The following is a 14,856-nucleotide window of genomic DNA, read 5'->3' on the forward strand; positions in this document are numbered from 1 at the left end:
CCGGGTTCCAGTTTTGCAAGAATTAATTTTTAATATTAATTGGTTTGGGCAATTTTTTTTTTCCTGAAGGATCTTTTTCATAAAGTTTCTTTTCCTTGTGGATTTTCCCAGCTTTGCTTAGTTGAAGTTTTGTGATGAAAAAAATGCCACCGTGAATAATATTAATTACTGATAACAAGTTACTGTAGGCACAGGTCCACCTTATCCTCCTTAGTCTTTGTCTAAAAGCTTTCAGTCCTTGAGTCTATTGATTTATTTATTGCTGTTTACCTTGTTTGATATTTCATATTCATGCCGATGTTAAAGGTTCATTCCAAGTTAATTTCTATTATTATTTTTTTCCATTAATAAACCATATAGCATGTTTTGGCAATGCAGAAGTTGGTGTTTGCATTTACATTTATTCATTTAGCGGATGCTTTCCTCCAAAATTACATATGTTTGCAAATGTTACTTTCTGTTTACACGTTTAATATTATTTCAGTTCTTTGGACCACTTGGGCACATTTAGACACAAATATACTTAGACACTTTGTATGTAGTCCCCAAGATGTACGGAAGCTCAAAAAAAAAAAATTAAAAATCATATTCAATGTAATAAACACATCCATGCTTGTAGATAGATTTTTTCCAAGAGTAATATTGTTGACAGATATATCCATACAGGCACTGAATACGCAAACGCAAAGTACATAAATACACAGATGAAGTTCTGTGTCTCAGCGTGTGTTAGAAGAAGAAAGTGTGCGTGTTTGTGTGTGTGTGTGTGTGTGTGTGTGTGTGTGTTTCGCAACCCTCCCACACAGTCACACTTGTTAATTTCATCCTTTTCTCAGCGTTTTGGCTTTGCTTACCCATGCATGTTTGCTGTGACATTTCTCAGTCTCATTATCACTGTTATCATTCACAATATTCCCCACTTTCCCCTGCGAGGGGTCGGGGACCGATAGGCACAGCTCACTCTGGCATGTCTCGGAGTATCTCAGCCCAAGACGGAAAAGCACGGGGGTCCCCAGGAAGGGAGACCAACTGTGGTGTGTGTAATATTGAGAGCCTGCGATATTCCTTCTATTACGGCAGTGTCTCCGACAGCCCCCCACAATGAACCCCCCCCCCCCCCCCTTACAGTGTGGAGCCTCACTGTTTCACACTGCTCTTGTCTGTGTGTGGCAACAGCAAGAGGAGAAGGCTCAAAGTCAGTGACAGCAGTCCTTGTTAATGACGGCCGAGTCATTTGTTGTCTCTCTCGTATCTCGTCAGGATGAAAATGACAACCCGCCCACGTTCAGCCAGCCGTCCTACGTCATCACTGTGCCGGAGAACATCATTGCAGGTACGATTCCCACCGTGAAGGCAGCAGGGAGTGGGACGGAGGTTACGGAGGGGGCGGGCACATTTCGGTACCACGGCATCGTAAACGTCACCCTGAACGACATGGCGAAATGTCAGAAATTTATCGCGAAGCTCCGCCCTACAGCTCCAGAGAAGTTCCTCTAAACTTGGATCCACAGGTACAGCCGTCATCAACAATTTCTCTGAAAATCAGAGACGATGCCTCTGGATGTTTTCGCTTTAACACGGTGCTTGATAGTCTCGAGGAAAGGAGGGGGGGAAGCTCTTCTGTCTTCCGCTTCTGTCTTGATGACATGAAGTGGCAATTTTGTTCCCTTGAATAGCTGTGGGAACCAGTTCCCATGCTGCCCGTTCAAAGTTTGACCAAACCCCCCCAGTCATACCTCAGCTCATTGCCAACCACTTCTGCATTCACATACAATTTAAATGCCTGCATCGCTGAGCTGTGGGCTGAGAAAACCAATCAAACATACAAAAAAATTGCTCGGTGTTTTCTTTGGGCGTATCTCATTTTCTCTGAATTCTGCCTTGCAACAAACGCCACAACAGGGATAGAGGCGACATCGATATCGTTCTCAGGAAAAAGATCCGTGCATTTGGTAATAAAGGTTCAAAATGGTTTCGTATGTGTGATCATATCATCTAGTGGTTTCGTCTTTGCTTGATTTAGATGTGATTTGAAACAAAAGTGTTAATAGAAAGCGTTGCTCTAATAATGTTTTTAGTAATATAAATTGACCTTTTATTAAAGATTATGTTTTTTTATTAACATTAAATTTAAGTGGACTGCAGGAATAAGATGAGCATATACACTCTTCTCATATTCCGAACACAAATGGGACCAGAAGCCTGTTCATTATTCATTGTGTTCATAACTCCAAAGTCCCTGAACCACTAAGTCACTGACAATAAATGGTTAATAATGCAGACAGTCATGATCTTATCAGTAAATGGGTCAGGGTGGTCCAGACCCTATCTCAGAAACAAACCACATGAGGCAGGGTCCCAATCCAAAATGTCATCCAAGAGTGTATACTTGCTTATCCTCTTGCCCAAAAATCCAACATTAAAACAAAGCATCATTGATAAAAAGGAAACTAAAAAATATAAAGTCATAATAGCAGTATAAATCCCATGTTTACCACGTCTCTTGACTGCATCGAGGCTATACCATATAGGTTTGTATAAGTACACTCTATGTTTGAGGCTATACTACCTAGGTTTGTATGAGTACACTCTATGATCGAGGCTATACCATCTAGGCGTGTATAAGTACACTCTGTGATCGAGGCTATACCATATAGGTTGGTATAAAAACACTCTATGATCAAGGCTATACTATTTAGGTTTATATGAGTACACTCTATGATTGAGGCTATACCATCTAGGCGTGTATAAGTACACCCTTTGATGTTCAAACAATGCATTTCTCAGGACGTATCCCTGTCGTTAAGCGACATATGTCTGTATAGGTAAACTGAAAAATATTTGTATATTTGAATATTCATAACATAACTTTGTTATGAGGAGCCCATGTATAAACCATGACAGGACCATCCCGGATTGGAATGGAAAGAGTTAAACCAGTTTATTTACTCTTTGTGGTTTTTCAGCTACCCTCATACCACAAAGAGTAGAGAATTTGGTTTGGCTTAAATTGGTTAAAAATTGGTTATTGCATTTTAATTATGTATTGTTTGTGCGAGGTGGGCGGTATACATTTTTATTTAAGCATTAATCTCCAGTCTCAGAAACGAAATCGTCCATTCAGTATGTGCAAAATATATATACACACACACACACAGTGGCAGGAATAAAAACAGATTCATCTATATGGATGGGCACCTCAGGAGTCGGCGATTTCCCAGGAAGCAGCGGCATAAATCACCGCAGCGCTAACAGCCGCGAGGTGACAGCAGCGTGTCCTGAAGGGCGCGAGTCACGTACGCTCTCTAGCGTTCGGAAGTCTCCGAAAGGGGGATCGAGGGCGCGGCCGTAGCGCACCTCTTCCCGCAGGTGGCCCCCAGCGAAGCAGCGATCGTACCGTACGGCTCCCTGACAACATCCGAGCCATCGCCCTAAACGCTGCCCTGCCTAGCATTCTGCAGGTTGTCCTCGGTGCCAATATCCACGTCCTTACAGAACAACTTCCCTCCACATGTGTTTCTCAACCCTCCTTTGTTTTGCTTTTTTCTTATTTCCAAGACAGAACACAATAAATCGAGTGTCCACAATGAAATTGCCAGCAATATTATTCATTATTATGCATTTATTCAGAGGTTGCTTTTATTCCAGACAATAGATTTGTTTCCAATAGCGGGAGGAAATTAGATTTGGACCGTTCGGAGCCAGTCGACGAGCATGGCGCATACAGCCCTCTGTCACGCGTCTAAACACAACTTTCGGAGGGGAGGGGGCAACGCAAACATTCCAATCCTGCCTCTCTTGCCACCAGCGGTAACACCGGCTCCACCGTGACTTAGGAGGTTAGCGAGAGCTGTGCGTGAAGGCTGGGAGCTTTAGTCAGTAAGACTTGAAGCTTGTGACCAGTAGGCGTGCAGCTCGAGTCCCACGACACGTCTTGCCGTTGGACACCTTCATAAGGTACTTAATCTGAATTTTAGGGGCCTGCCAGAGTAGCGCCGCCAAAAGTGGCGCTGGCTGGCGACTGGGCTGCGGGTAAAAAGCGTAATGATGGGGAATGGGGCATACGTACCTCGATGGTCGACCTGAATCGTCGTAAAAATACAATGCCCGTCAAAAGTTTGAGTACACCCGCGGGCCGTTCGGTTCGCAATTTTGATCACTTTTGATCGTGCCGTTCCTTGCCCAGCTCTTCTGCAGCAAGAGCGCTTGTGTGCTGCTTTGCTTTCCTTCCTCTACCCAGTTTGCTCCGTGCAAACGTCGCCCAGGTTATCCAGGTGTGCTCCGAACTTACGACTGACACTGTATCTTGAGTATGAATCATCCTTGATAAATGAATGTGTGCTATATAAAAACATAATAGTAATGAAGACTTCCGTACCAGAGCGAAATGGTGTGGCAAGCTGGACTCCGTCCACCTTCCTCCAGGTTCTTCCACCCCCGGCGAGAAGAGGACTTTAAGATTATCGGGTTTATTATCATTTTTTATCAGGTTTTTCTCAAATATTACCCCAGTTGTACTGGAGGGTGACGGGAAAAGCATCTCTGTCGATCTCCAGCCTTTCACGGTGCCTGCATTGCAGCTCTACTTCCGAACGCGGGATTTTTCCTTCCCATCTGCCCTTTCCAAATGTCCAACTGTGGTTTCTCTGTCTCCACCTAAATTAATTATTTTTTTTCAATCTTTAATGTGTAGGTACATGGAGAATTGCCCAAGGGAAACCCTGTATAATTTCTCACTTTCTTTTTATCTGTGTGCCCTATATTTCATTATGTTTAGATTTCATTTATGTGATTTTTATGTGCTGGAGGGGCTGGGGGTTTTCCTGGATCCCGTTGCCAACAGGTGGTCAGAGCCATGTTGCCAAATGGGGCTCGCATCTGTCTTAGGTTTTTCGCAGGTGCCAGAACCTTGCTGCGTTCGTTCATTTTGCGCCGAAACAGGGCCTCGTACAGCACAGTTCAGAATTTCGAGCCCTTGTCTCTGCTCTTCCACCTTCATTACATGGGTAAGTCGAGTGCTTTCCCTCGTGTCCCCACTCCTGGCTGCGTCCATATCACCACCCCCCGACTGCCTCTTCTCCCCACAGGGGCGACAGTGCTGTACGTGAACGCCACAGATAGAGACGCCTCCCGCGAGTTCGGCCAGGCCTCCCTTATCTACTCCCTGGAGGGCTCCTCCCACTTCCGCCTCAATACGCGCTCGGGTGAGGGGGCGGCGAGGGGTCAACGTGAAGGGGCTGTGACCTGACGGTGATCTGTTTGGGCATTTGGGGTATTTAGCCTGTATGTGGGTTTGCGTGTGACTGCTCGTGTGGACCGTTGCAGGTATTCACTACTTGTGTGTGTGTGTGTGTCTGCAAGTGCTGTACATCCTGATCGTGGTGTGGATTCAGTGCGATCGCTGTGTGTTGTAGGAGAGATCACCACCACAGCCCTGCTGGATCGGGAGCTCAAATCGGAGTACATTCTCATCGTACGAGCTGTGGATGGGGGGGTGGGGCCTCTGCAGAAGACGGGCATCGCCACGGTAACAACCTCATCTACGTTTATTAATTTCTCTGATGCTTTACACCAAAGCGACTCGTGATGTTAAGCTACCTAGTTATTTACCCATTTATGCAGCTGGGTAATTTTTTACTGGAGCAATTTAGGGTAAGTACCTTGTTCAAGGGTACTACAGTCAGAGGTGGGGATCAATGACCAGAACTTTTTTGTCTCCTGGTCTCGCCGTGTCTCTCAGCGAAAGTGTGACCTCGTGTCTGTCCGGTGGCTGCTGTTGGCATCTCTGAGCGTTTCCTCGCTGCTCTTAGTGCGTCTCGGTGTTTTATCTTGCTCCACCCCCAGGTGAACATCACCCTGCTGGACATCAACGACAACCCCCCAGTGTGGCGCGACGAACCCTATGAAGTGAATGTGGTGGAGATGAGCCCTGCAGACACCGACGTGGTCACGGTGAGCCCCATGGACTGTCGCCCTGAACCCTAAACTCTCTGACCTCTGGCGTCTCGCATCACCCCAGATCCAGCTCCGTCGGACAGCCGAACGGAGTCCAAATCCCCGGTGTAGTTGATCGTGGGAGCAGCCGGTGGGGATGAGTCTGGAGGGAGCAGATAAGTTGAATGTTACCCTGTACGATTAAAAAAAGAGCTAATAGGCCTCATTTGTATCCAGTGTATTTATGCAGCTGAGGTAAGTGACACCACAGGAGCTCATGGAATCGAATGCAGATTTGGAAATGTTTCGCAGCTGTTTCGAGGCAAATCCACGGCCTTGCGAGAACGAGAGGATTAGCTGTCGCCGTCCTGAACAAAGGAAGTGGTTTCAGGGAAATCCCTGTTAGGATTTTTTTTTTTCCTCCCCTTTACAAAACTTAGAGGAAGAGCACTAATGCCTTTTTTTAAATTTTTATACAATTTGATACATGAGTGAAAGCGGAAAAAAGGAAGTACTGAAAGGCTATGAAGTGCATTCACAAACGGTAGGCTGATTTCACACCACCTGTAAATTCTCGGAGTGACAGGTAAGAGTTCAGCCCCAGAGCGAGCAACTGCAAAAATGTTTCTTTATTTACATCAGAGTATATTAAAACGCCTATTTATTTAGCAGTAATGGTTTAAAATGACATGCTGTAATATTTAGTATGATCTACTGTCACCATTAACATGATTTCATAAAATGGCCAAAACAACGTGGCAGGACCAGCTGGGAACTCAAGTAGATGCATCTACATCTACATTTATATTTATTCATTTAGCAGATGCTTTTCTCCAAAGCGACGAAGATCTCATAGAAAAGACAATGTGTTCATTACATGAGCAGAAAAAGAGACACTTGGATACAGAACCATGATTCTAAAGTGCAGTTAGTTTTTTTCCACCATATGAACCAATGTTCATCACACGAGTAGCTGCATAAAACTTTATCAGAATATCCATGATTCTAAATCACCTTCCTTATAATTTTTATTTTTTTGAGATACATATAAACCTTTTCGATACATTGGAGGAGTAGCTGAGTAAAGGTTTATCCGGGCATCATCTTAAAGTTAGGGTGCATGAACGTTTATACTCTACATGAACTTAAGAGATGATGGGCAAAGTGAGTCTGGAAGAGGTGAGTTTTAAGACCCTTTTTAAATGTGGACAGGGATTCAGCAGTTCTGAGTGAGAGGGGGAGGTCGTTCCACCACAACGGAGCCAGAACTGAGAACCTCCACGATTTTCCTTTCGTACGTGGGACCACCATGCATGCAGATGTGGAAGCGCGAAGCAGTCTGGTTGTGGTATAGCAGATGATCAAGCATTTACAATGTATTAAACCCACCAAGGGGTAAACATACCCCCCTTATTAGTTGCCATACTGTTTCTGCTACGAATAGCTGCTCATTAAACTCCAGCTCATCCTTAAATGAACAATGTGCCAGTGAGTGTAATTAATGGGGTCTGGGTGTTAATTAAAATATAGCCCGCAGTCAAATGCATACTTAATTGCGCAACTCGCCAGCGCAGGAGAGTGAAGGTCCGTTCTGCACCGAACGTGAAGGGCATCTGAGCGCGAGCGAGTGAGGAACGAGTGGCGCCGACTCACGGCCTCCGACACCCTCTGCCAGCCCGCCTCTCTCGCTCTCCATCTCTGCCTGTGGGTGCCGCCCCATCTCAGTACCCAGCGCAAGTCCGGTTAAGGGCCGCTAATTGCCCGCATTGCTTATTTATTGGCTTTCCTCGTATTTAATTAATTACTCATTCAGATGTAATTAAGGCAAGACGGATCAGTCAGTGGTACGGCGCCTAACACATGTGTCTCTTTCATGCCTGTAGGCACCGTTCCACAACGAAACTGTATCTGCATTCATAGTTGCTCTTACGCCATCTTACAGGGCGGCACGGTGGCACGGCGAGTACCGCTGCTGTCTTACAGTGTCTGAGGACGTGGGTTCAATCCCCACTCAGTGTGTGTGGAGTTTGCATGTTTCCTCGGGGTGCTCTGGTTTCCTCCCACACTCCAAAGACTTGCTGTTCAGGTTCACCCGTAGTGTGTTAGTGACAGAGACAGAGAGTGTGTGTGTGTGTGTGTGTTTCACTGATGTATGGATGAGTTACCCAGTGTAAGTAATGTATCTAGCAGTGTAAGTCACCGCGGTGAATAAGGTGTGTGGGCTCATAACACTTACATAGAGTTCACTGGAAGTCGCTTTGGAGAAAAGTGTCTGATAGATAAATAAATGTAAGTGTCTCTTTGGCACTGGAGTACCACCTGTAAAGGAACATATATTACATCCACTGGGTCATTCTGTCTGGCCAAAACTCCTTTCTAAAGCCAGGTCTAAATCTTTGTTCGTAAGTGCTGAAGGTCTAAACACTGTGATTCGTCTTCGAACGTGACTGCGTAAGAGAATTAAAGCGTATTCAGTGTACGTCGTCGTGTTTGCGCTCAGATACAAATTAACGGGGTAAAAAGATCAACGTGTACTTACAGTACCCTACGTAAATGTGTTTTATTTAACATTTCAATGGTAAACGATGGCAACAGAAATGATGGTGCATAAATGTTAATTTCAACCAATTTCAAAAGTCATAGGTGGCACAGAGGTGCAGCGGGGAGCACTGACGCTTCACAGTACCTGGGCTGTTTGGGTTTACTGTAGATCTGTATGTTCTTGTCCGAGTTTCCTCCAGGTGCTCTGGTTTCCTCCCACAGTCCAAAGACATGTGTTTCAGGTAAACTGGTGGCTCTAAATTGCCTGTAGTGTGTGAATGCGCATGCTTGGCTGCCCTGTGATGGACTGGTGTCCCAACTGGAGTGTAGCCCTGCTAGCCTGCCACCCGGTGATAGGCTCCGGACCACCGTGACCTGACAGGAACGTGGTTAAAGAAAGTCTGCGAGCAGAAAACTCAAAACTGCACACAACTTGCGGCAAATAAAGGGAAATTAGCGAAAAGTTCAGTGTCTCACTTGACAGTTTTTGATAGGTGATGTATGTGCTCAATAAAGCGCAGTTACAATACGGAGGTAAAAAAGCACAAATCTGAGAAATTTAATAAAAATATAACCTTGCCGAGACCAGGCAGCAGCAGCAGCAGAGCGGTGTGCTGATGAATGAGCCGCAGATTTCAATCCCAGCAGGGAACTGGTGTTCTGGCCTGGCTTGATTTGGTCCATGTACTGGTATTTTTGTAATGTTTTATACTCTAAATGCCATAATGTCTGCAGCCTGCGAAAACCAGGTTTGGCAATATAGTAAAGCGTGTTTGCTGAGCAAGTGACATAAAAGTGGAAATTTTCTCACATTTCCTTCATCATGCAAGCATTTACTTTTTCTCCTGACAGTCTATTCATAGATAACGTGGCTGTATGAGCATGTGGCTCATTAAAGAAAATATTTGCACTTAGGCACTTGACATAACCGTATTCGTCAAATTATTAATTCACTTACGTTCAGCAGTGTTGCGCACACATGAGCTCCTCTCTTTAACAGACACGGTGCGCCGTGTCCCGCTTTTTAACTTGACGCTGCAACGGCTCGTCTCGAAAATCTGCCCAGATGCTTCATTTCGTCGCGCTTTCCTTCCGCGCTGCCAGCGGTGGAAATCGGACGAGTCACGCTCGTGCTCCACCAGCGGGGGGCGCTGTGCCCTGATGACATTTTCCAGCTGTTTCCCAAACTACATTCTTCTCTCCTGATTTATGGTGTTCTCTTTTACCTGGATTCCTTCCATGTTTTGTGCATCCTCTGGTCTCCCCGCCCCCGCGCCCCACCCCAGGTGCTGGCCGTGGACCCGGACAGCGGCGAGAACGGCACGGTGCTCTACCAGATCAGCCCCCCCAACCCCTTCTACTCTATCAACAGTAGAAGCGGGAAGATCCGCACCAGCGGAGCCCTGCTGGACAGGGAGAGCCCGAGCCCCAGGGATGCCCAGCTCATGAGGACCATCGTCGTCTCTGCCAGCGACAGTGAGCGCCAACTCGGCCTTTTCCTGCCGCCTTCCGTCCGTCTTCCTGCCTCCATCTGCCCGTCCTTCCCTCTCTTTCGGTCAATCCTCCCATCTCTTTGCCTTTCCATTTCTCATTGTCTCCCAGCGACTCTTCTCGCCTCCTCTTCTGTGATCTCGCTCGCACCAGATGCTGTGCGTCCTCACTCTTGCACCAACACATTGGCATGTATTCGTTGAGCAGACGCTTTCCTCCAAAGCGACACACATCCCGGAGAAAAATGTATCCCATCAACAATGTACACATGACATTCTCCACACGTATATTTGAAAGTTTGTAAACCCTTTACAATTGCCTCTATTTCTACATGAACATGACCTAAAACGTGAGATGCCGTAAGAAGGCCAAGGCTATCCTCAAGGAGCCCAGTAATCCTGGTCACACGCTATTTTACCTCCTGCCATCCGGTAAACATTTCCAATGACTGACGGCAGGACACGGTGGCTTCTACCTCCAGGCTTTTCGACTCCTCAACAGTCAAGCAGCATCCAAATTCAACCACTCATCTGCTTTTCCTTAAATAGTTTCACTTAATAGTTATTAGTGTTATCCAGTTCCTATTGTGTTGTTTTCTGGAAACGTTAACTTATTTGCCATCTTAATGTATGTTGTCATGAGCTTGCGGGAAAAGACATTTCATTGCCGGCAACCATTGCTGTACGCTCTATTGTTGTGCATTTGACCAATAAACCTTTGATTGATGGATTGATTGATTGAAATGTGATCAGATTTTCACGCAAGTCCTACAACTAGATGCAGAGAACCCGCCGAAACACGAGACAAAAGCATTGTATTTTCTCATGTATCTACTGAGGAAAATGACCCAGATGCTTCAGTGTTCCTAAGTTCTTTTAGTTCAGTGGAATACTCACACCTGGAGTAGACCGGAAGGTAGCGGAGAAGTTATTTTTGAGGCGGCGGTCGAGGGCTTCTGTGTGCCTGTGCTGCCCCCTGTAGGTGGAAGGCCCCCTCTGCGCTCCTCGGTGAGCACCACGGTCTTCGTAAATCTGCTGGATCTCAACGACAACGACCCCACGTTCCTCAACCTCCCATTTGTGGCGGAAGTCCCCGAGGGTCTTCCTGTTGGATCCTCGGTCTTCAGGGTCAGTCGCTCTCTTCGCTCTGCGCGTCTTTCCGATTGCCTCGTGCTTGTCCGAGTCCGGCACGCAGTAGCTTCTCGCGTCTGCGTTCCGCATGCTTTGGAAGGCTTCGCACAGCTCTCTCGCTGTTTTCCTGCAGCTCGTTTATATGCATTTGTGCTTCACTTCGACTTACGTCTCCCGCTCAACCCGCGCAGATTCAGGTGTCCGACCCGGACGAGGACAAGAACGGCCAGGTGACCCTGACCCTGCAGATGGGCATGCCTCGGCTCGACTTCGCTCTCAACACCACCACGGGCCTCTTGGTTTCCACGACAACGCTGGACCGGGAGCAGATCGGGCAGTACTTGGTCCGCGTGGTGGCCTACGATGCGGGCCAGTTCCCGCGGACCTCCACCAGCACTCTCACCATCACAGGTGCGGAGGAGCAGGGCTGCGGCGTCGGGTGTCCGTTGTCTCGCACCGGGCGGGATTTCAAGCGTAAAAAGTGTCAAATCTATATGACATTCCGAGGGTTAAGACATAGACATGAGAGCATTCACTCAGCATCGCCTCCACATAATACACAAGTCGGCAGAAGGTATTAGATTAAAAATCGTGGTACATTTAGAACCTCACCGAGGGGAACCCGGGGTTCTCGGTTTGTTGGGTCAGTGTACCTCTTCGTTCTCTTTTTTGCCCACTTCTTCTCCGTGGGAGGAGTGTGCATCATGAACTCAACGACAAGAACTGCTCGCTGTTTTAGGGTGGCCAGTAGCATCTGGGTTAATGCTGTTGCCTTACAGTCTGAAGGTTCTAGGTTCAAATCCCACCCCTGCTTGTAGTACCCTTGAGCAAGGTAGTTACCTTCAACTGATGTAGTGGGACTACCCTGTTGTGCAACTGGGTAAATCATTGTGAAACACATTACCCAACACTGTGAGTCACTTTAGATGAAGGTGCCAGGTGAATTATTTTAGCCATTTAACAATGACAAGTCGATGCTGATCGTTTTTAACCTTATTGTAAAAGTATGTTGTTATTTGGTCAGCAGGCACTGTTGTCGAGAGTGTATTAGGTAGCTGTCATCTTTCCTCTCGTTATTTTCCCAGATCATCTTCTTTTGTCCCCAAACTATTTAGCATGTTAAGGTGAATTATCTGAGTACTATAACAGAGCTGTGGAGTTGGAGTCAGAAGCAATTACTGGGTTATTGGAGTCGGAGTCGATGAAAATGTACAGACTCCGACTAAATGTACTGTGTTTGCCAGAATATAAGTCGATCCGGCGTATAAACTGATCCCCAAAAATTAAAGGTGTAATATAGGTTTAGGCCTATATTTGCCCAATGAGTAGACCCCCAAAATAATGTGCTACTTTTGGGCAGTGCTGTAGAGTCGAAAGCAATTGTTGGGTTACTGGAGATGGAGTCGAAGGTTCTGTGTACCGACTCCACAGCTCTGACTATAACCGTAGCCTATGTGTTTCTTTTCCATCAGTACTGGACGTAAACGATGAGACGCCGACCTTCTACCCGAGAGTGTACAACGCGTCCGTGCTGGAAAGCGTCGCCCGGGACTTCGTGGTGACGCGACTCAACTGTACGGACAACGACGCCGGCCTCAACGCAGAGCTCAGCTACTTCATCACGGGTGAGCTCTCGCGAGTCGGCATCCGATCGACACGACGATGTCGCCGCGCAGCTCGCACCTCCGTTCGTTTGCACGTCATCGCTTAAATAGGCACACAGTTTGAGTAAGGTGCGGTGTGTACATTTACATATCTGGCCGATGTTTTTCTCCAGAGCGACTAGTTAAGATACAGTTATTATCCCATTTATACAACCGAGCAACTTTTTTTTTTTTTTTTTTTTACTGGAGCAGTTTAGGGTAAGTACCTCGCTCAGGGGTACTACAGCTGAAGGTGGGATTCAAACCAACAACCTTTGGGCCCCAAAGGCAGCAGCTCTAACCAGTGCACTACCAGCTCTGTGTTAGGCTCTCTCTGGCACGTTTATGAATGTCAATGTAATGAATAAATGTAACTCTAAATTACACTCCACAGGTCAAAAGTGTTACCTTTTAGCTCCTCGTCGTCGAACGGGTTACTTTCGCTTCATGGCCGAGAGGTCAGCTGCATCCACTGAGCAAAAAAAAAAATAAAAAAATAAAAGCTGAAGTCTTACAGCAAAGTTCACAGTTCCATTTGGCTCGCTGTGCTGTGATCGGAGATGTTTCGAGCAAAAAGCACTTACGTTCAGTTCTTTCTTGTCAGCTCCATGTTGGTATTTAGGGAAACATACTTCTGAACAAGTATCTCGATTCTTTTAGTCGCCAAAAATAATGTCTCGAATGAAGATTGGCTGTCAGGCTTTCAGAAGAGCTGTTCAGGCTACTTCCAGTACACAAACCTCCTGAGGTGTCATTCTGTCTGTGTGGTGAAATCCAGGTGTATTTCGATGATTTCTGTCAATCCATCACTTTCTCTTTGTGCGCGTGCGTGCGTGCGTGTGTGTGTGTGTGGGGTTTACTTTCTAGATGGGAATCAGGATGGCAAGTTCAGCGTGGGCTTCCGCAATGGCGTGGTGCGTACCGTGGTGGGGTTGGACAGAGAGACCCAGGCCTCCTACACCCTTGTCATCGAGGCCATCGGTAAGGCATTGCCTTCATGCGTATATAGAAACGATGTGATGGTGCGTCTGAGTCATTTTCTTTATTGAAGCTCTGCGGTTTTATAAGTCATATGCAAATTTGGGCAGCACGGTGGCATGGTCAGTAGTGCTGCTGTCTCACAGCACCTGGATGGTGCGAGAGGACGTGGGTTCGATCCCCACTCAGTCTGTGTGGAGTCTGCATGTTAACCCCATATCTGCGCGGGTTTCCTCCGGGTGCTCTGGTTTCCTCCCACACTCCAAAGACATGCTGTTCAGGTTCTCCCAGACAGAGAGAGTGTGTGTGTGTTCCACTGATGTATGGATGAGTGACCCAGTGTAAATAGTGTATCTAGCAGTGTAAGTCACCATGGTGAATAAGGTATTTGAGCTCATAACACTACATAGAGTTTGTTGGAAGTCGCTTTGGAGAAAAGCGTCTGCTAAATAAATAAATGTAAATGTCAGTATTTATGTATTTAGTCTTGTGCAAGCTGTAGTCATGTAACTGTAACGAGGCCTTTAAACTTTAAAGTGCTCCTGAACACAGTTCAGCCCCAGACTGTCAGGTGATGCATGCAAATTTAGTTTGGACTTGTGATTTTTGCAGTTGCCTCAGTTTCGCAAAGTGTGTTAAAAAGCCTTTGAGGTTTTCCTGTTTATGTTTCAGTCGCTCAGTAGGCTTGCTGCTCATCTTTCATGTGCAATAAATCAAGGTGACCCCCCCGTGATTCTTCACCCTGAAAATCAGTCTTTGCCTTTCAGTTGATCTCGTGATACGGGCTGAGTGTCAAACTCAGGTCTCGGTTGTGTGTTTTCCTTCTGTTTTTTTTTCCCCCCCAAACCCCCCCCCCCCCCCCCCCCCCCCCACCGATGAGAGAACTCGCTCTGTCATTTGAATACTTTTGTAAAGTCATTTAAATGACCGTCTTAAGTTCCTAAATGATGTGTTTCGACAAGATAGGGTGCTTTACGTTGTATGGCTACCTACAAGTTGGTGCACCAAGGACAAGGATTAAAAGAAAAATCAGACACTTGGTAGGAACTAAGTCAGCCTGGTTCTCTATGCTATCACTGGGATAGGTAAAGCAAGGCTTTTTATGCCGCCCTCGTCATTGTCGATTTCCCAGGCCGTGT

The 14,856-nt window shown here is 46.4% G+C and overlaps 1 protein-coding gene across 1 annotated transcript in view; it reads left to right on the forward strand.

The window, feature by feature from the left end:
* The window catches only part of cdh23 (cadherin-related 23), a 201,967-nt gene that overhangs the window by 127,686 nt on the left and 59,425 nt on the right, over positions 1–14,856 (forward strand). Inside the window, exons 17-25 of the mRNA XM_029254210.1 lie at positions 1,261–1,333; positions 5,088–5,204; positions 5,415–5,527; positions 5,845–5,952; positions 9,762–9,951; positions 10,948–11,093; positions 11,288–11,507; positions 12,569–12,721; positions 13,607–13,720. Of these exons, the coding sequence (XP_029110043.1) occupies positions 1,261–1,333; positions 5,088–5,204; positions 5,415–5,527; positions 5,845–5,952; positions 9,762–9,951; positions 10,948–11,093; positions 11,288–11,507; positions 12,569–12,721; positions 13,607–13,720 (1,234 nt within the window). The remainder of the gene's footprint in view (positions 1–1,260; positions 1,334–5,087; positions 5,205–5,414; positions 5,528–5,844; positions 5,953–9,761; positions 9,952–10,947; positions 11,094–11,287; positions 11,508–12,568; positions 12,722–13,606; positions 13,721–14,856) is intronic.

This window comes from Scleropages formosus, chromosome 8 (genome assembly GCF_900964775.1).
Source record: "Scleropages formosus chromosome 8, fSclFor1.1, whole genome shotgun sequence".
Lineage (NCBI taxonomy): Eukaryota > Metazoa > Chordata > Actinopteri > Osteoglossiformes > Osteoglossidae > Scleropages > Scleropages formosus.